General features: G+C 38.0%; 3 protein-coding genes and 1 long non-coding RNA gene across 5 annotated transcripts; 2 read left to right on the forward strand and 2 right to left on the reverse strand.

Annotated features, from left to right (window-relative positions):
• Positions 1-14283: 14283 nt before the first annotated feature.
• On the reverse strand, positions 14284-14682 carry LOC109177187. Its single transcript, XM_019326497.1, has one exon. The coding sequence runs from the start codon at positions 14680-14682 to the stop codon at positions 14284-14286; it is 399 nt and encodes a 132-aa protein (XP_019182042.1).
• Positions 14683-15574: 892 nt separating this feature from the next.
• On the reverse strand, positions 15575-17255 carry LOC109177188. The gene is made up of 2 exons (XM_019326498.1): positions 17110-17255; positions 15575-16322 (listed from the first exon to the last, which is right to left on the reverse strand). The coding sequence occupies exons 1-2, from the start codon at positions 17253-17255 to the stop codon at positions 15575-15577; spliced, it is 894 nt and encodes a 297-aa protein (XP_019182043.1).
• LOC109177180 (diphthine methyltransferase homolog) lies at positions 17164-20294 on the forward strand. Of its 2 annotated transcripts, XM_019326491.1 has the most exons (3): positions 17164-17411; positions 18009-18326; positions 19509-20294. In XM_019326491.1, the coding sequence occupies exons 2-3, from the start codon at positions 18011-18013 to the stop codon at positions 20207-20209; spliced, it is 1017 nt and encodes a 338-aa protein (XP_019182036.1). In that variant the 5' UTR covers positions 17164-17411; positions 18009-18010; the 3' UTR covers positions 20210-20294. The 2 variants fall into 2 exon arrangements, with proteins under 2 accessions (XP_019182036.1, XP_019182035.1); XM_019326490.1 differs by lacking the exon at positions 17164-17411 and having other exon boundaries at positions 17893-18326.
• Positions 20295-20327: 33 nt separating this feature from the next.
• Positions 20328-20540, forward strand: LOC109177181. The gene is made up of 2 exons (XR_002053538.1): positions 20328-20390; positions 20423-20540. It is a non-coding gene; the product is annotated as an uncharacterized LOC109177181 (long non-coding RNA).
• The last annotated feature ends 1011 nt before the right edge of the window (positions 20541-21551 follow it).

Below are 21551 nucleotides of genomic sequence, written 5' to 3' on the forward strand. Positions count from 1 at the left end.
CTACACGTGACAAAACCACTATACTCGGAGAAACCTAGATAGTATTAAATCATCAAAGAAATAAAGTAACTCTGCCTCTTATATCCCAAAGGTTCGTACCACTTTGTAGCTCTGATACCACTTTGTCTTAGAGCATAATCATTTCCTGTTCTATTTTTCATACCCAAGATTTCGCAACTTAAGCTCTGATACCACTTTGTATTAGAGCTTAATCATTTCCTGTGCCCAAGATTTCACAACCTAAGCCCCGATACCACTTTGTATCAGATAGAAGGGGAGGATGGAACGAGAGGGGTGGAAAAGGACCACCAACAAGATGATGAAGACTCCCACCAACAAGATGATGAGGTGAAGGAGGGGCGAGGGGCAGCTCAAAACCCGATTTTGAATGTGTTTAAATTTTTGTGGACTTCTTCAACCGCTGGCGCAAAGGAAAAGGACATGAAACTTACTAAGTGTATTACATTTTTTTTTTCAATATCATAATCGAATACCTTATCCAAGGTAGTTTGCCTTTTCACTTTTGTGACATTTTAAACACATATACATTCCTTGTTTCGTTTTTACGATAACAGTAATCCGGATTTACCTTTGAATTTGCTGAAAGTACGTTTTGATGGAAAAAAAAATCGATCGGGTTGCCTAGCCCTATGTGTGGTTAACTTGGACCACATATAGTAACAATTTGAAAGTCGGAGGACCACAAGTGGTCGAACCGAGTGCCCAGCCCTATGTGTGGTTAACTTGGACCACAGGTGGTCAATTTGAAAGTAAAGTCGGAGCCGGAGGACCATATGTGGTCAATTTGAAAGTTTATGACTACACGTGACAAAACCACTATACTCGGAGAAACCTAGATAGTATTAAATCATCAAAGAAATAAAGTAACTCTGCCTCTTATATCCCAAAGGTTCGTACCACTTTGTAGCTCTGATACCACTTTGTATTAGAGCTTAATCATTTCCTGTTCTATTTCTCATACCTAAGATTTCGCAACTTAAGCTCTGATACCACTTTGTATTAGAGCTTAATCATTTCCTGTGCCCAAGATTTCACAACCTAAGCCCCGATACCACTTTGTATCAGATAGAAGGGGAGGATGGAACGAGAGGGGAGGAAAAGGACCACCAACAAGATGATGAAGACTGCCACCAACAAGATGATGAGGTGAAGGAGGGGCGAGGGGCAGCTCAAAACCTGATTTTGAATGTGTTTAAATTTTTGTGGACTTCTTCAACCGCTGGCGCAAAGGAAAAGGATCTGAAACTTACTAAGTGTATTACATTTTGTTTTTCAATATCAGAATCGAATACCTGATCCTAGGCAGTTTGCCTTTTCACTTCTGTGACATTTTAAACACATATACATTCCTTGCTGCGTTTTTACGATAACAGTAATCCGGATTTACCTTTGAATTTGTTGAAAGTACGTTTTGATGAAAAAAAAAAAACAGACCGGATTGCCTAGCCTTATGTGTGGTTAACTTGGACCACATATAGTAACAATTTGAAAGTCGGAGGACCACAAGTGGTCGAACCGAGTGCCCAACCCTATGTGTGGTTAACTTGGACCACATGTGGTCAATTTGAAAGTAAAGTCGGAGTCGGAGGACCATATGTGGTCAATTTGAAAGTTTATGACTACACGTGATAAAACCACTATACTCGGAGAAACCTAGATAGTATTAAATCATCAAAGAAATAAAGTAACTCTGCCTCTTATATCCCAAAGGTTCGTACCACTTTGTAGTTCTGATACCACTTTGTATTAGAGCTTAATCATTTCCTGTTATATTTTTCATACCCAAGATTTCGCAACTTAAGCTCTGATACCACTTTGTATTAGAGCTTAATCATTTCATGTGCCCAAGATTTCACAACCTAAGCCCCGATACCACTTTGTATTAGATAGAAGGGGAGGATGGAACGAGAGGGGAAGAAAAGGACCACCAACAAGATGATGAAGACTCCCACCAACAAGATTATGAGGTGAAGGAGGGGCGAAGGGCAGCTCAAAACCTGATTTTGAATGTGTTTAAATTTCTTGTGGACTTCTTCAACCGCTGGCGCAAAGGAAAAGGACCTAAAACTTACTAAGTGTATTACATTTTGTTTTTTCAATATCAGAATCGAATACCTGATCCTAGGCAGTTTGCCTTTTCACTTCTGTGACATTTTAAACACATATACGTTCCTTGCTGCGTTTTTACGATAACAGTAATCCGGATTTACCTTTGAATTTGCTGAAAGTACGTTTTGATGAAAAAAAAAAACCGATCGGGTTGCCTAGCCCTATGTGTGGTTAACTTGGACCACAGATAGTAACAATTTGAAAGTCGGAGGACCACAAGTGGTCGAACCGAGTACCCAGCCCTATGTGTGGTTAACTTGGACCACAGGTGGTCAATTTGAAAGTAAAGTCGGAGTCGGAGGACCATATGTGGTCAATTTGAAAGTTTATGACTACACGTGACAAAACCACTATACTCGGAGAAACCTAGATAGTATTAAATCATAAAAGAAATAAAGTAACTCTGCCTCTTATATCCCAAAGGTTCGTACCACTTTGTAGTTCTGATACCACTTTGTATTAGAGCTTAATCATTTCCTGTTATATTTTTCATACACAAGATTTCGCAACTTAAGCTCTGATACCACTTTGTATTAGAGCTTAATCATTTCCTGTGCCCAAGATTTCACAAACTAAGCCCCGATACCACTTTGTATCAAATAGAAGGGGAGGATAGTACGAGAGGTGATGGGCAACCTAGGTTATGGATCAATAGATGCGAGAGGTTCATTTTAATGTCTCATATCGCTAGAACTGAGGTTATAAATATATTGTATGTGAATTTGATTTGCAAATTAGGGTTGTGGTTTAAGGGATACTTGAATGAGTTGGAAAAGGTTTTCAGTGGGTACCTTTTGCAAAGGCAATTTGTAGAAGATCTTGGGGATAATGGGGCTGTCATGGATGAATTTGCAGGGTTTAAGTAGAGTGGGGGAATACTGGAATTTACAGACAAGTTTGACGAATTTAGGAGCTTATTGCTACAAAACTACCCTAACCTCATAGATGCAATTTTTTAGAAGCCTATGTAGCCAAACTAAAAAAATAAATAAATAAATTAAAAATTAAAAATTAAAAACAAGAATTAAGGGTGTTTTGGGCCTTTTTCAGCGACGCTTACGAGGTTGGATGCCGGATACTGTCAATGGAACACGTCAAAGAGACAAATGATGATTGGATCACTAGCATCAAAATGAAGGAAGAGCTTATAGTTAAGCCATTAGCGGACAAGAAGGAAATCAAGAGTGTATGGGTGAGGACATGGGTGTCGTTAGTGAAGTCCAGAAGTCCCTCAAGCAGATCAGTGAGAGTTTGGGAAAGCTCAATGCACAGGGTAACGTGATCCTTAAAAAGATTTCAAATGAACCCCAACTCCTCCAACATGCTAAACTTGACCCACAACCTGATTCTGCACCCTTGCTTACCGCTGCTGAATTCCAAAGTCAGATTTTGCCTTTCAAGGAGGAATTTCGCAAGAAAGATGAATATGGTGACAAACTGCTCATTGAGGTGCTAGGGTTGAAGGCTAATGTTCAGGCCGTGTGTGCATCACTAACTAAGTTTAAAGAATCCATTTTTGAGGTAGTGGTGAATCTCATTGGTGCTCACTCGAGCGTCGAGTAACGCAAAGAAAAAGGCACGACTAAGGATTAGGGGTGTGATGCACCGCAATCGGTTAGTCCAAGTTATATCACTTGTAATGATACAGACGGATTCAACAATAGTTTTGAAATTTTGAAACAGGTTAATTACACATCAACACTTCAGAGAATAGGGGTATAGGGGTCTTTAGATCTTGTCAAACACGTTTAGTTTACCTTATTTTGATACACACCCTATACTGTCTAATGATACATTTTATATCAGAGCCTAATCAATTCTATTTCTCATACCCAAGATTTCGCAACATAAGATCTGATACCACTTTGTATTAGAACTTAATAATTTCCTGTGCCCAAGATTTCACAACCTAAGCCCTGATACCACATTGTATCAAATAGAAGGGGAGGACGGAACGAAAGGGGATGTGCAGCCTAGGTTATGGATTAATAGATGCGAGAGGTTCAATTTAATATCTAATATCTCTAGAACTGAGGTTATGAATATATTGTATGTGAATTTGACTAGAAAAGTAGGGTTGTGGTTTGAGGGATACTGATGGACAATTTTTAATATTTATATGTCCTCGCAAGTGCACGAGTCAATTGTAGTTTTAGCGTGCTTTTAGCAAGGGAATTGTATGATGCAATTTAATAACTTGAAAAACAATTGGAAGGAACAAACTTATAGAGTTAAACAAGAAGTCTGAATCGTAGAATAATTCATCAAAAGTACGCAGAGAACTTAAATAAAATAATATCTAAAACTAAGGAACACAAGGAAATTGCATGCAATTTGATATCTAACAGAAAGATAAAAATCCTAATAAGAACATGAATTCGATACCCCTATTAATTCTGCACTTTAAATCTAATATTGCCAATGATATAAATATCAATCCTTAAAATTAAATATACTAAAGCTTAGCAAATAAAAGCAATTTAATAAAGTAAATATAATGAAAATTAAAGCAATTGAATAAAACAAATGTAGTAAAGCTTAATAATTCTAAAGCAAATGTAATTAAGGGAATAACTTACAATCTGACAGTACATAGCAAATTAATTATTAAGATTGAAAAGCTAATTAGTATCTCACTGCCTTGAAATTGTAGCAAAAGAAACTTAAGAATAGCAGAAGTAAATTAAGAAAAGAAAGGAAGATTTCTTATGCCAAAATAGGGGTCTCTGAAGCTGCCGACCCTTTTGCTGCTGCCGTGGATGAATGCGAAGCCAGAATAATTTACACCGTCGTCGACCGGAAGCTACAGACCAACAGAAAATAATTGTTCACTGCCTCCGGAATTGGTCCGGAGTGGAAAACTGATGACCTTGATTCTCAAATTTTCCTCTATTTATAACGCCTAAATCCAACAGCTTCCGCTTGAGCTCCCGCTGATCAACCGGATCGCCAAAAGAATCCATCTGTGGAATATTAGCTCTGGTTTGCTGCGCCTTTCTCGCTCCTCGCCAATTGACCGAAAGAATTAAAAAGATTGTTTTTCATGGCCCTAAAATAATCGGCTAACAACAATTTTATTAACTCAAATAATAATAATAATAATAATAATAATAATAATAATAATAATAATAATAATAATAATAATAATAATAATAATAATAATATTAGAGACCATATATAACTAATCTACATTTATTTAACTCCTACTGAACATGTACTACTAAAATTATAAATATTAATCATTAAATTAGGATCAAGAAATTATTAGATTAACAGAATTCAAATAATAAAATAAATTTAATAAAAACAACCTAAAATTGAATAATATTAACAAAGTTATTTAATCAAAATAATAAATAAAACTATATATAAATTAATCAATTATTGTAAATTAACTATAAAAATATCATTAAAAATAACACTAAAAATAATGTTTATCAGATACTTGAATGAGCTGGAAAGGGTTTTCAGTGGGTATCTTTTGCAAAGGCAATTTTTAGAAGATCTTGGGGATAGTGGGGCTATGATGGAGGAATTTGCAGGGTTTAAGTAGAATGGGGGAGTATTGAATTTACAGACAAGTTTGACGAATTTAATAGCTTATTGCTCCAAAACTACCCTAACGTCACAGATGCATATTTTTTAGAAGCCTATGTAGCCACACTATAAAAAAAAAATTAAAAATTAAAAACAAGAATTAAGGGCGTTTTGGGCCTTTCGCAATGACGCTTACGAGGTTGGACACCGGATACTGTCAATGAAACACGTCAAAGAGGCAAAGAATGATTAGATACTGTCAATAGAACACGTCAAAGAGGCAAAGGATGATTGGATCACTAGCATCAAAATGAAGGAAGAGGTGATAGTTAAGCTATTAGCGGACAAGAAGGAAATCAAAAGTGTAATGGGTGAGGCCATGGGTGTCATTAGTGAAGCCCAGGAATCCCTCAAGCAGATTAGTGAGAGTTTAGGAAAGCTCAATGCACAGGGTAACGTGGTCCTTAAAAAGATTTCAGATGAACCCCAACTCCTCCAGCCTGCTAAACTCGACCCATAGCCTGATGGAGGAATTTGCCGGGTTTAAGTAGAGTGGGGGACACTAGCTCTACTAAGCCCAAGATTTCTCAACCTAAACTCTTATACCACTTTGTATCATACTCTAATCAATTCTATTTCCTGTGCCGAAGATTTCGCAACCTAAGCTCTGATACCACTTTTATCAGAGCCTAATTAATTCTCTTTCCTATGCCAAATATTTTGCAACTATATCACTTTGTATCAAAGTCAATCAATTATATTTTCTATACCCAAAATTTCGCAACCTAAGCTCTAATACCAGTATGTATCAGAGCCTAATCAATTATTCTCGCTATTCTATTTTATATGTCTTACTTACTATTCATTGGTCAAAATAACTATTTCTTCTTTGTTTTCTTTATTTTTTTTTTAAATTTTATTTTTTTGTGTTTAATAGTATTTTTAGTGTAGTTTTTAAATATATAAATTTTGTATACTAATACTAAACTTAATACTAGACAGATTTGAGGTTTTTAGTGATGCTTCAAAGAAAGGTTTGGGCTGTGTGTTAATGCAGAATGGTAAAGTATTTGCTTACGTGTCAAGACAACTTAAGAGTTACGGGGAGAGTTATCCTACCCATGATTTGGAGTTAGCCGCCGTGGTTTTTGCATTGAAGATTTGGAGACACTACTTGTATGGAGTGCAGTGTAAGATCTACACTGATCACAAGAGTTTAAAGTATATCTTCTCCCAAAAAGATTTGAATATGCGACAGAGGTGATGGTTGGAACTTATTAAGGATTACGACATGCTTATCCAATACCATGAAGGTAAGACTAACGTGGTGGCGGATGCGTTACGTATGAAGGCGAAGCATTCCCTCAACACTAGTTGGGTGTTGGTGGACGAGATATGTAAGGATTTTCAAAGAATGAATTTAGAGGTGATGGAGCAAGGGGATGCCGAAATCAAGTTGTTTAGTATAAGGATCATGCCTGCTATGTTTGAAGAAATAAAGAGTGAGCAGCTGAAAGACACTGAACTGAACAAAATAATATCTAGCTTAGTGGATGGAAGGAGGGGATCTTTTGAGTTGGCCGATGACGGGAGTCTTCACTACAAGGGTCGGTGGTGTGTACCTAAGGCTTGCGAGCTTATAAAAAGGCAAATTTTAGAAGAAGGGCACAACACCCCATATTCGGTGCACCCCGGCGGTGACAAGCTCTATAATGATGTTAAAAGGCAATTCTGGTGGCCGAACATGAAAAGAGAAGTGGCAAACTTTGTAAGCAAATGTCTAAACGATCAAAAGGTCAAAGTCGAAAGGTGCAAGCCTAAGGGACTAGTTCAACTATTAGAGATACCACAACGGAAGTGAGATTCAATTTCAATGGATTTTGTGGGAGGTTTACCTTTAACTCGGACTTGGAAAGATAAGATTTGGGTGATAGTGGATCGTTTAACCAAGACGGCGCGATTTATTACAATGAAGGAAACATGGTCGATGAATCAGTTAGCCAAAGCCTCTGTGAGTCAAGTAGTTAAGTATCACGGGGTACCACGCGACATTGTCTCCGACAGGGATTCGAGATTCTTATCCCAGTTTTGGAAATCATTACAAGTAGCTATGGGAACAAGATTGAAGTTAAGTATCGTTTTCCACCTCGCAACAGATGGGCAGACGGAGAAGACAATTCAGACCTTAGAGGATATGTTGAGAGCTTGTGTGTTGGATTTTCAAGGGTCATGGGAGGAACACCTAGACTTAGTTGAGTTTTCTTACAACAACAACTACCATACAAGCATTCAGATGGCACCCTGCGAGGCTTTGTACGGACCGAAGTGTATGAGCCCTTTATGTTGGGAAGATTTGGTCAACCCCGTGACTTTGGGGCTGCAGTATTTGCAAGAAACAACAGAAAGGATCAAAATGATTCAAGGAAAGATGAAAACTGCTCAAGATTGCCAAAAGTCTTACGTCGATTTGGGAAGAAAACCAGCTGAATTTCAAGAAGGAGAAATTTTTTGTTGAAAATCTCACCCACCAGGGGAATAATGAGGTTTGGGAAAAAGGGAAAGCTAAACCCCAGGTTTATAGGCCCTTATGAGATCCTTGAGCGTGTTGGAAAGTTGGCATATCGTCTAGCTCTACCTACCGAGTTGGAGTGAGTGCATGATGTTTTCCATGTATCCCAGTTGAAGAAATATGTGCACGATGCCACCCATGTCCTTCAACCCAAGGTTGTGTCTCTAGATGAGACCTTGTCCTACGAAGAAAGACCCGTGAAGATTTTGGACACCAGAACAAAAGAGACTCGCAGAAAAGCAGTAAAGTTGGTAAAGGTGTTGTGGTCCAATCATGAGGTCAAAGAGGCAACTTGGGAGATGGAGGATACTAGAGGGAACACTATCCAGATTAGTGTATTCCAGGTACCTTAGTATAATCTTAGCGTTATGGTATGTTTTAACCAATATCTTGTAGGCAGGGGTAGTTCAGTACATAATCTTAGCTAAGTTAGAATGGTGATTAGATTTCTTACGATAAATTCTCCTTTGTCCAATCCACCTTTGATTCTTGTCACACCAACTTGAACTTCTAATCCATTTCTAGCAACTTCAACTTTGCTTAAATCTAAGCTTCGAAGACGAAGCTTCTTTTAAGGGAGGAAGAGTGTGACACCCCAAAATTTATTCCAAAAAGCTCAATCGATTTCTACAAATATTTTCCTAAGTATAGATTTAATTCTTCTATCTACACATTTGGACCTCTTACAATTGTTGCCTTAATTCTAGCCAAGGAATTTATAATGGCCCAATTCCTTAGACTTTGAATGAATTCATATGAATGAACCTTTACTAGATGCCTTTGTATGGACCTTAGTATATATTCCATAGCCCATTTAATAAATATTGTAAGCCTAAATTATAGACTCTTTAACTTATGACCCAAACACTTATCTCACAACCTAATGTACACATAAGTGTATCTCTACCCTTAGCTAGAATTAAACCTAAATCATTTTCAGCTCTTCCTTCTCACCTTCCCACGCCATTTCCACCAATTCTCCCTACTAAGAATTATTCTTCATCTTCCATCCAAGAGAACTAGTCAAGTTTCCACCTTTCTTCTTTACCAATCTTAGGAAGGGTAAGACATAGCTATCTATAGCTTTTATTTAAGGTTTTTTCTTTATCTTATCTAAGTTATATTCTTTTATGTGTTGGGTTTGGGGTCTATGATGAAGATCATGTTGAGGATGACATGCTAGAGTGATCTTGGAGGAGGTTTGAGGTTTTTGCTTTGCTAAGAGGTAACTCTATGTCCATGAAAACCTATTTAAACTATACAATGTGTATTCATGATGATCTTGTGGTATGTGAGCATATTCTTGTGTTTATGCTTATTTTAGAGCTTGTATCTTAGGTGAATACTTGTGTTTGATGTGTCATTTCTTCTATTCGAAGTCATATTGGTTGTTGGTATGAGCGTTGTTGAGTTTGGACTTGGATTGCACATTCTTGGCATTTTTCCCGATTAAAATTTCGCTTTAGATTATGTTCCAGCGGGGGTTTCGAGCGGGCGGTGGCACACCCGCCGAAACCACCCGCTGGTTACGTTGTTCACAAAGGGGGTTCTGGTGGGTGTTTTGGGTCTTTCCGGAACCACCCACTGGTACGCCATGGAGTTTCGGCGGGACCTTTTGTACCTGTCCGAACCGCCCACTAGTACGGTTTTGTAACAACCCGTGTTACGGCCTTCAATCTCGGATTAATTATTTAATTAATTCCGTTAATAATAATTAAAAAGAATTTAATTTGGTTCGGATTCTCTTTAATTAATTAATATCGTCCACCATGGATTGTGGACCCTTGCCTAAACTAGAGTCTTAAGCCTATTAGGAATAAAGAGAGTAAACCTTTTACTAATCAGATTCTAATTAGGAATCCTAGACCTATATATCTATTAGGAAAGTAGGCCTTTATTATTCAGGTTATGATTAGGATTCCTGATTCTACAAATAGGGGATTAGAAAGCAATTAGAACCCTTACCACCCATAGTTATATTACACGAAAATATTCCTGGGAGATTCCCCACCACCAAGCCTAGGGAGATCGATCGGATGGAAATCTTAGAGAAGAACCTTAATAGCCAAGGGAGGATTAATTAAGGCTAAGAGGTAACTCATGTCTCAACAAAACCTATTTTCTTTGCTATAATCTTTTTCTTTGGCTCATTCTCTATGCTTGTGTCTTGATAAATCTTTTATGATGATGATGATATGATCTTGATGATTGATGAGATGATCTTATGTGTTGATCTTGATAATCTTGATGATTATAAGAGGATCTTGATAATTGTGTGATATTCTTGATTTTAAAGATAAAACTATGATTTTGATGATTTAAATATGATTAGAGCCCTAGGTTAAAATTGGGAATTTCGTATTGTGATATTCTTGATATATTTGGGTGGGACTTCGCATGTTCGGGTGTTAATTATGTTTAGAAGTCATGTAGGATATGTTCAATATGATTCTTAGTTTTGATCCATTATTTGACTACGTGGTGTCATCGTTTATGTTTAAAAGTGTCTAAACATTGTTTCGGATTCCACGAAAGATCCGGGGACCATTATATGGAAAAAGAGTTAGTGGGGGGTAGGTGGGGGTAGGGGAACCCGCCACCTACCCGCTGCCCCTAAGGGCGTTTCCGGCAGCGGGCAGCCGACTGCCCGCCGGGCACCCGCTGCACAGCATATCGCCGCCGGCGGGTGGTCCTCCACCCGCCGGCCACCCGCTGGAATTTCCCAATTTGGGATGGTGGTTTCCCCGACCCTCGTGGTATCCCAACGGACTCCGTTTATCGTGCCTAAGTCTAGTTTGATGTTTTGGGTGCCGTTCTTAGGATAAAAGGGTCTTGTATATTGCATGCTAGTTGAACTGGTACCCCATTGGCCTAGGTGAAAGAAGTATGAACCCCTTAGGATTATTCCTAGTATGTGGATGACCATGCACAGGTTTCATTATACGTTTTCTCCCCTTTCCCAATGTGTTAATGTGGGTTGCATGTGCTTGCTATGTGTTATGTGTGCATGATACCCCAATTTGGTTGCGATCAAATTGGCTATACATGAGCTGCGGTTCATAATCTGGTTGCGATCAGAAAATACACTTTTGGGTTGCGGTCCACCGTTTGGTTGCGATCAAACGTTTTACATGAGCTGCGGTTCATAATCTGGTTACGATCAGAAATACACTTTTGGGCTGCGGTCCACCGTTTGGCTGCGGTCAAACGTTATGATGAGCTGCGGTTCATCGGTTGGCTGCGGTCAACCCCTTCATGCTGCAGTACGAGGCAGGGTGCTGCAGGGCCGTGTTAGCGCTATATGCGCTGACCCTCATGTATGGGCATGCGATTGGTCCTGTGGCGCCACCAAAGTGTGCTTATGTGATAAGATAATGATTGAATGATGATATGATGATATGAATGATGTGAAATAAGCTTGTGACCTTAGGACAACTTGTCGAGTCTATTCCTGGTTTTAAAAGCTAGAGTCTCCTAAGTATATATCTTCCGGCTTCAAAATGGTTTATATATATATATATATATATATATATATATATATATATATATATATATATATATATATATATATATAGGGTCAGGTTCCTGTGAAGTCAGGTCTTCCCGTGCGGTCAGTGCGGCATACACCATTAGGTATGCATAAATGCACCACACAGTGTTCGTAAATACACTATATGTGTAGTGTATTTTTTTTTTGTGTGTGGTGCATTATTTGACATTTCATTCTGGTGTATTTTCGAACACTGTATGATGCATTTATGCATACCTAATGGTGTATGCTGCACTGACCGCACGGGAACACCTGACCTCACAGGAACCAATATATATATATATATATATATATATATATATATATATATATATATATATATATATATATATATATATATATATATATATATATTGTATTTTAACGCGTTGGAGTGGGTTACCAGCATTATTCGCTGAACAGATATATTTGGCTTTCAGGTACAGATGAGTAACTCCGGAGCGCGCTAGAGGACCGAGGCTTAGATAGATAGTTTTCCTTTCGGCCTGCGTGCTATGATGATGTATTGACATTGCTTTGAGGATATTTAGTTAGTATAGCCTGTGCATCTGAGTCCTCCAGCTCAGATGTGGCATAGCACCTCAAACTCTTATGTTTAGTATGCTCTGTTTTGGGATTTAATAATAGAAATACCTTCCTATTATAAGTTTTGAAAGTTTTAAAATTTAGGGGTGTTACAGGTTTTGTTTGGCTTCTTGACTTGTTGTCTCCCGTGTATTTCCGAGTATTTATTGATGTTACGTAAGTCTAGAGCGGTGTATTATGAACCCTATGGTTAGGTTGTGAGTCTTGAATCGTGGTTAAGATCCAATATTGATATTTGTTGGATTATTAATGAAGTCTATGATGTTCATATGAACCCTTGTGATTATTCTTTGGCTTGTGTACTAGTAATGTTGTTCCTTGATGCTAGTATGATTCCTTACAATAGTCTTTGCTTGATTCTTGATTTAGTTGATAACTTGGGCCTATCTATTCGTTGTGGCATTTCGTTGTAATCTTTGATATCGAGCTATTGCCTTTGGAATACCTTTCTTGTATCTCTTTCTTGATATCCATTGACATTGAATTGTCGTTGTGAGCTTTGTACCTTTGTTGTATCATATCCTTAAGAATTCCTTGATTTGAGCTATTATTGAGCTTATTCGTGGTTGTATACATTTCTTGTGGAATCTATTCCTTGTTTTGTATCTTAAGATTCCTTGTGTATTTGACCCTTGTTGTGATGATTGAGCTGGTACGGTGGACATTGTGGGGATTCCTTACTGGGATTCGAGATTATGGTTATTTTATATGAATCACGTCTTTTGACCCCGCGGAAAGTTGAATCGGGTCTTTTGACCCTGTGGAAAGTTTAATCGGGTCCTTGACCCTGCGAAAAGTTTAATCGGGTCTTTGATCTCACGAAAAGTGTAACCGGGTCTTTGACCCCGCGCATCTCTATCTGGTCTTTTGACCCCGCGGTATTTGTTTGTTGAGCCCTCCACACTGATCCACTTTGGTATCGAGTCATTGAGGTTGACTCCGCGGTGTATGATTGTTGATTGTGTCCCTTGTGGACTTGAAACCCTAAACTATTGTTGATTGTGTGATTACATTGAGAATTGATTCATGCCTGATTACTATGATTGCTCTATCCTTCCTTTTGAACTCGATTCGTTATCGTTGTCTCGATTGAGTTGGTCTTTATTGATGTCCTTGTGGTATGATGTGGTATTGTTGAGTATATCTCTTGTATGGTTTGGTCTTGATTCCATTCCTTGTGATTTACTGAATTAGAGTTGATTAGAGATATACTTATGTATTCCCAAGTCTCAAAACTATTTCAAAGTATAAAAATGTATATGTATACGTATCTTTACACATTAGAGTGGGGTTACTTAGCATTATCGCTAATCTATTTAAAAATGATTTCAGGTATGGAGTAAAGAACCCTCTCGAGCGCGCTTAGTTGGATGAGTAGCCTCCTAGATTAGTTAGCTATGCTTTGATGTTTTGATGGGATGTAGTTAAACCCTTTGATATTAGTACTATGTTTTGGATTTGTTTTAGTTTTGGCATGTACACATTAGACTAGTAAATCTAAGTGTGGCATAACACCCTGACTTAGACTTTATTGCTTTCGCAGTTTTATAAGTCTTCATTTACCTATTCTCGCCAAGTTAAATGCGTAGTACTTTGTTTATATTTGTGGGGTGCTACACACTTATCTCCAAACATATTCCTTGTTCATTGATTTGCCACATGTGGGAGGGAGGATAAACAACATGTCATATATTTGCTTAATGTTCTGAGGTGGTGAAAGTGTGGAATTTACTTTTCCAGTATACGATAACAATGTGATTGAATGACATTTTGGTTATATAAAAATATTGAATGGTGAAATGCTTTCTAAATTCATCATGGTATGTTGGGGTGTTTGGTGCTCTAGGAATGACTATGTTTGGAAAGGGCTACCTTTTTTTTCGATCAAAGTGGAGGGGGGGACCCAGGAGTGCTAATGACTCCCACTGCGCGACCAAATTGCATGCATGCATTCGGGATCGACTATCTCTTCCATACCAGGAGGGCACCTCTCAAACTCTTTCCATTCCACATTCATCATGATTCCAAGAGAAGCAGCAGTATCCGCACTCTCATTCTGCTCCCGGAATACAGTCCGGATGTTCGCTTTCCAGTTGCTCTTGAGCCATTGTCTAACTTCTTCAATGTGCGCACCAATTGGTCCTCTTAACGTAGAGCCGTTCGTGATCCACTGGATTACCCTCTTGGCATCTGATTGGATTTGAACCTCCCTAATGCCAATTTGCCATGCCCAGGCAAGGCCCTTCGCGATGGCTTCCGCTTCAACTACAGCAATGTCTTCGTAATTTGATCTACCATAAAAGCCTCCCATCCACTTGCCGTCTGCTCCTCTTAGGATTATAGAGAATTAATTTGTTGTGTTTATTAAAAAAATAATGAAACTATTTATACAAGAGTTTAACAACTAAATACCAAATATACAGCAGAACTAATAGTAGGAAAGAGACTAATAACACCTATTCAAAAGGAGGTATTACGGAAGAATAGAATGACCAAAATAGAACAGTAAACTTAACCAATGTGAGCGGATACAACCATATATACTTCGTAAAATAGTCAACAAATATGACATAATATGAATAGCTATTTACTGAAACATCTTTCGTACTCCAGACGTCTGTGTAAATTAATTCAAGTGGCTTGAAACTTTTTAGGGAATTCTCAGAAAATGGTAGTTTATGACTTTTGTGACAGCTACATGAATCACAACTAAAACTACAAAAATTAGACTGCTTAATACTCAAATTATTTGATCTAAAAATATACTCAAGTGTTTTATTGGAAGGGTGGCCTAAACGGTGATGCCACTCAGAAATATCAGACTTGGTGGTAAGATGAAGTTGAGGCGAAGGCAACAGTCCTGAGATGTAAACATCATTGATATTCTTTCCCTGCGTTAGGCACACCCCCGTGTGAAGATCCTTGACACGAAAAGAACATGGAAATAATTCAACCGAAACATTATTAATTTGACAGAGTTTGGCAACCGAAACTAGATTACGACGTAACTTTGGAACACAAAGAATATTGGTAAGGGAAAGATCTCTAGAAGGAGTGGGTAAAATTGTGCTACCAATATGAGTTATAGATAAAGAATTACCATCACCGAGGTTCACTTGGTCAGGTCCACCGTACTCAAAGAAGGTCGGCAACGACATAGGACTAGTTGTTGCATGGTGAGATGCTCCGCTATCAAAAATTCATTACTGAGTTGGTGGCGTACCACTTACAGAAGAATTGATAGAAGGTCCCGAGGCATAAGTTTGAGATTGAGGAGCCTCGAACACATTGTGGTCACGAAGGAATCTCGCAAGCTTCCTACAGAATTTAGTTTCATGGCCCTGAAAATTACAAAAGCAACAAATTAAATTTTGGCGATAACCTCCATTATTGGATCTGTTTCCATTTCCACGCTTGTATCTGTAATTCCCTTGACCACGATTTTGCGATGTATCACGATTATTTTGCATGGCATCACGGTTGTAGGTTGATGAATTATGCTTTTGTGTGACATTAGCAGCCACCAACAATGATTGACGTTGCTCTTCGAATTGCTTAAGCGCACGTTCATGATCAGAAAGAATGTTGTTGAGATCACCATAGGTAAGTCCTGACTTTTGCACTCTGATGGCTGGAACAATAGACCCATAATCATCTCCTAACTGGTTGAGAACATAAGTAATAAGATCATTCTCACTGACTGGGCTTTGAGCAGCTGCTAAGGCATCCGAAATCTTGCGCATGTCACTTAAATATTCTGCAATGGTTCTATTTCCTTTTGGATTGTTGGTTAACTTGGATTTGAGATAGATAATACGTCCATGTGAGTCACTAGCATAGCTAGTCGAGAGCCGTGACCAAGCTTCAGAAGCAGTTTCAACTGAGGAGATTAGAGGTTGAATGGTCTCCGAGCAACTTCCTAAGAGAACACCAACTATGATTTGATCCTGTCTATACCACGCAGTGTATTCTAGAGTAGGGATGGTGTTTGTCGTATTAGAAAATTTGGTTGGTGTTTTTGTTGTTCCGTCAATGTATCCACAAAGATAATGACCAATTAGTGTTGATTTTACATGGCACTGCCATACTAGAAAATTTGACTCGGTTAACCGGATGGGAAAAATGAGTGAGAGCATTCAAATGGATAACAGTAGGAATGAGAGTTGTGGTGGTCATTTGAGAAATTGGTGTGTGAAGGAAGAAGAGAAGGATCATGTAATTTCAGTGGAGAAAAAAATGGCTCTTGATACCATATAGAGAAGTAATCTGCTGTGTTTATAATTATTAACAAAATAATGAAACTATTTATACAAGAGTTTAACAACTAAATACCAAAGATACAACAGAACTAATAGTAGGAAAGAGACTAATAACACATATTCAAAAGGAGACATTACAGAAGAATAAAATGACCAAAACAGAACAGTAAACCTAATCAATGTGAGTCATCCACAATATTGATATGAATGTGCTGCTACGGAGATCAATTACATACTGGACCAATTGGAAGCTAGCAAATACACAGCCTCCCACGTCTAAAGTAGCTATAGTTATATCGAAATGAAACTGTAGTTGTGTTGAACTGAAACTACAGTGTATACAAAATGACACTGAATAACAGAGTTACTTTTTGCAAAAGAGTGCCAAACGACGGAAACTAACACGATTTATTTTCATTTAAAAAAAAAGACGCGCGGTGCATAATCCATTATGCACCGCGGTGGATAATATAATTTGCCCTGCTTCTCGGCTTCTCCGCTCCATGTCTAGACTCTCCGCACTCCACACTCCACACTCCACACTCCACACAGCCACGCTTCGTCTTCCACGGACTATAGTTCCATAGCCACAGCTCACAGACGACGCTACCGCGACGAAGGTCATCTGCGCCTCACGCCCTCCGGCCTCCAACCTCGGCGAGTCGGCGACACTCCGGTGACTCGGTCAGGCAGTCCGCGACTCCACGGTCACTCCCTCACACCTCAGTCTTCACATCCTCAGCGACTCTGCTTCACTCTCGCTATAACTCGAACTCTCAATGTAATTTTTTTTTTTACATATTAAAATTAGAAGGGATTTCAATATTTCATACATTCTATTTTATATGGTGCCATTAAAATTATAATTCCAATTCTCATAGTGTTTGAAAATTAATTATGAAGTATTTGATTAATTGTACAGTACAGAATTGAGAAGATTACAAGTTGTACTGTATAGTTAATTCTAGAAAATTATTTTCAAATATGTACAGGCTGTTGGAATTAATTCTTGAGTATTTCATACATTATATTGTGATTTATCATTGTGTTTGAGAAAATTTATTTTGGAGTTTCAAGTTTGTAAATTTTGGACATTATGTATTTATGTTACTGTGTTTGTCTCAACTAGTATCAATTATGTATTCATTAAGTGTTCGGTTTTTCGGTAACCGACGGTCGGTTAGGATAGTAAAAAATTGCCATCGGTTTTTTAGTTTTTCGGTGGTCGGTTAACCGACTGACCGTTTGCTCACCCCTATTTTTGACGTTTCGGAGCTAAGTTCTGAATTAAGGTCCAGAAGACCAAAACCTATTCGACGAATTGTCCAACTGAGTTTAAAGTCCTGCCTATTCATATTCTCACGTCTCTTGATTTCAGGCATGGAAGCCGCACACTGCTATCTTGACGGCAATGCGGATGCAGTAGAATTCTGTCCACACGAGTCTTTCCACCATGTCTTGGCGGCCTCCACGTACACGCTGCAGGAGGGAGATAATCCGAGTCGTTCCGGTAGCATATCCCTCTTTGATGTCAACGCTGAAGAGGGTCGTCTCGAGTTATTGCACAGAGTGGAAACACCGGGTATTTTCGATATAAAGTGGAGCCCTGTAGGCCCTTTGCTTGCTCAAGCTGATGCTGAAGGTTATGTGCGAATTCACAGGCTTGAAAGTTCTTCTGACGAATCAGAGGTCCAAGGTATGCTTCGGTTTCTCTTCTCATGATTATTACTTGTGAAATATATTTGATTGAAGTAATCAATTTTTAACTTGTATCCTGGCCAATAGAGGGTTGGAGGTAGAGGATAAAAGAGAGTAATTTTTAATATTATAGTGTTCTTAAATTTAATTGTCAAACTAAATTCAGTAAACAGAACAATGGATCAATGGTTTAGCATTCCCCGAGTTGGTGGAAGTGTGGATATGGATCCCTTGTGAGCAAAGAACGACATTGACTGATTGGGCGACTCGCGATTTATCTCCTCCAGGACTCTTGAACAGGGGTTCTGGGGGCTTAGGATTAGTTAGTGTATCAAAAAAAATAAACATAGCAATAGCATTGATTTTCTAGTAATTGTCATGCATTCATGTTGAGAAAAAACATTTAAAACAATGATATATTCTGGATTCATGGAAACTGTTGTGTTATCTGCTAAATAAGTTAATAAATGCATTGATGAGATTGACTTTTGAAGTAGCCATTAAAGCTGTGAGATTTCTTAAGAGAGGTCTAGACTTGTGAGACTTCTTATGACTGCTAGAGTATGATGTTAAATAGCAACCATTCTAAAGGAAGTTGAAATGAAACAAGAAAGTTCCTAACATTAGCAATCTAATAATGTCAGTTTCATGTAATGAAAATCAAGAATGTGCAAGCATCTGTATTGATGATTAGCAATTTGGTAAGTCTTGTTTGGAATTTTTTGAATGAGTGATTGGTGAATTTTTGTGAATAGATTCATGGCTTCCTCCATTTTTCCTGTGTTTAATTATGGGTCCTCTTTTTGGGTGGGGATTTGAATTGAGTTGCAAGCACACTAAATTTTCAACGGTATGCTTCCTGATTCTTCCCAGTGTATGCTCACTATGCAAGAACTCTCTAATTCGTGTTTTGTATTCTCTTTTTGCTGATGAAATTAGTAGAGTTGGCACCTACATAAAGATGAGCAGTAGTGCTACACCGTCCTAAGTGATTGTAAAAACCATAGTTCTCCTTTCCTTTTTTATTATTTCAAGTATTGTGAAAAGTTTTCGTTTTTTAGTTATATGAATCCTGCAATTTTTATGTACTATAACTATATTGTTTAGAAAATGTCCATTTGTTTTCAAAAAACAAAGTGCTTCCATGAAAATATATGTAAAGAAAATCCAATTCTTGCAGGGAATCATCTGCAAGAGATCTCTCATGATCATATCAGTTCCTCTATGTGCTTGTGCTTAGACTGGAACCCTTCGGCTTCATCCATCGCAGTGGGCCTATCAGATGGTTCAGTCTCGATACTTTCACTACACGAGTCTCAACTAAGAACCCAAGAATGGAAAGCACACGACTTTGAAGTTTGGGCCGCCACCTTTGACATTCATCAACCACAACTTGTGTACACCGGCTCAGATGACTGCAAATTCAGTTGCTGGGATTCGCGAGATGATCCGTCTAAGTTGGTGTTCCAGAATACGAAAGTGCACACGATGGGCGTCTGTTGCATCACGAAAAACCCAAGCGATCCTAATACCTTACTCACGGGTAGCTACGATGAACATCTAAGGATATGGGATGTGAGATCAATATCGAGACCTGTAAACGAGAGATCAATATCCTTACACGGTGGAGTTTGGAGAATCAAGTATCATCCCGTTGTACCTCGCATAGTCTTGACAGCTTGTATGCACAACGGTTTTGCAGTTGTTAATGTAAAAGGGGATGAACCCGAAGTAATTGAAACATACAAGAAACACACATCGCTTGCATACGGAGCAGACTGGCAAAGAGGGGAAGGAAAAGGGAAGAATACGGCTATAGCTACATGCTCGTTCTATGACCGGCTCCTTCACATATGGAAGCCAGAAGGTAACATTATTTAACTGCCCATAATTGACTTCTCAAACTCAGATTTGTTGAATATGGGCACTGCATTTCAGCATATACTCACATCAAGAATTCAAGATTATATATATATATATATATATATATATATATATATATATATCTGTTTGTTAGACAAAGAATTCTGTGTGCAAGTGACAACTGTTGATTTGAATTTTTGTATGTATTAAGACAAAAATATCTCCTTTCAGGTAATTACAACTTCAAATGACTTATTTCAGGATGGTGCTATAAATTGAATTAAGCTTTTACTTGGTGTATACCTAATGTTGCTTGAGAGATTGGAATTTAACCCTTAAAATTGTTGTTTATGATGGATCTCAGCATTGTATTATGCTTACTTCTCTCTTGTGACTGCTGTAAGTCAAGCACGCTTAACCACAGAATTCTTTAACTATCTGATAGACATTAACCATTTAATCACATCCTTTTATGGTATGTCACAACGCTACATTTCGAGTTGAACATGGGCTGAACCCGACCAACCCGGTCGATGTCCAACAACAATTTGTGGAATGAAAATTAAAAGAATAAAAATTATATTCCAAATTAAAGCTAGTAGTAGTGGAAATAGATTTATTTTAAAAAATAATGATATTAAAGTTTTGTAAACCAGATTTGTGTGAGGCCAATCACATGCATAAACCCATATATGCAGCCCCACTCCAGCACCAACCCAATCAATGAAGAGAAGAGAGTAGAATATTTCTTCAGGTCTCATTTTCATATCGCATTCCATCTCGATTTGGCTGTCTTCAATTCGAGTATCGAAGAGGATGGGGCGAGAAGTTGGACTTATCTTTTGTCGAATGATGGTAAAAAGCCTAGCTAGAATTGTTTGGCTTCATATATGGTGGACCAAACCTTAAAGCATGGCCAGAAAAACATTATCTATTTCTTCAACCTAAGCTAAGCTAGCTAGCTTCCATACCCCCTGCCATATACGCATGTTCTCCCCCTAATTCCCACCACAATCTATTATATATATTGTGTGATATATGCATGTACATTGAACATATAACTTCATAAAGCTTTCTTAAAGCTTCATGGAATTCTAATTTTGCACAAACTAGAATCTAGTATGCACTACAATGACAGTAGAATAATCAATTATCACAAAAGAAATTCAATACCCCCCAAAAAAAATTAATAAAGTAAATCAGTAAATGTATATATATCACCTCAATGTGGGCAATGGTGCCTCTTCTCACGCTTTTTGTTAGAAATTTATATAGTAATGGATACTTAAATATTATTTTCTAAAAAAAGTGAATATATATATATATATATATATATATATATATATATATATATATATAT

The sequence above is a fragment of the Ipomoea nil genome, unplaced genomic scaffold, assembly GCF_001879475.1.
Source record: "Ipomoea nil cultivar Tokyo-kokei standard unplaced genomic scaffold, Asagao_1.1 scaffold0803, whole genome shotgun sequence".
Taxonomy (NCBI): Eukaryota; Viridiplantae; Streptophyta; class Magnoliopsida; order Solanales; family Convolvulaceae; genus Ipomoea; species Ipomoea nil.

What these genes read in the sequence shown, in the direction of transcription:
- LOC109177180 (XM_019326491.1), top strand. Translation starts at nt 18,011, where the DNA reads ATGGAAGCCGCACACTGCTATCTTGACGGCAATGCGGATGCAGTAGAA. An exon ending in TGACGAATCAGAGGTCCAAG is followed by an intron (nt 18,327 to 19,508) that starts GTATGCTTCGGT and finishes CAATTCTTGCAG; the next exon opens with GGAATCATCTGCAAGAGATC.
- LOC109177187 (XM_019326497.1), bottom strand. Translation starts at nt 14,682, where the DNA reads ATGGGAGGCTTTTATGGTAGATCAAATTACGAAGACATTGCTGTAGTT.
- LOC109177188 (XM_019326498.1), bottom strand. Translation starts at nt 17,255, where the DNA reads ATGACCTTCGTCGCGGTAGCGTCGTCTGTGAGCTGTGGCTATGGAACT. An exon ending in CGGAGAAGCCGAGAAGCAGG is followed by an intron (nt 16,323 to 17,109) that starts GCAAATTATATT and finishes TGCGTGGTATAG; the next exon opens with ACAGGATCAAATCATAGTTG.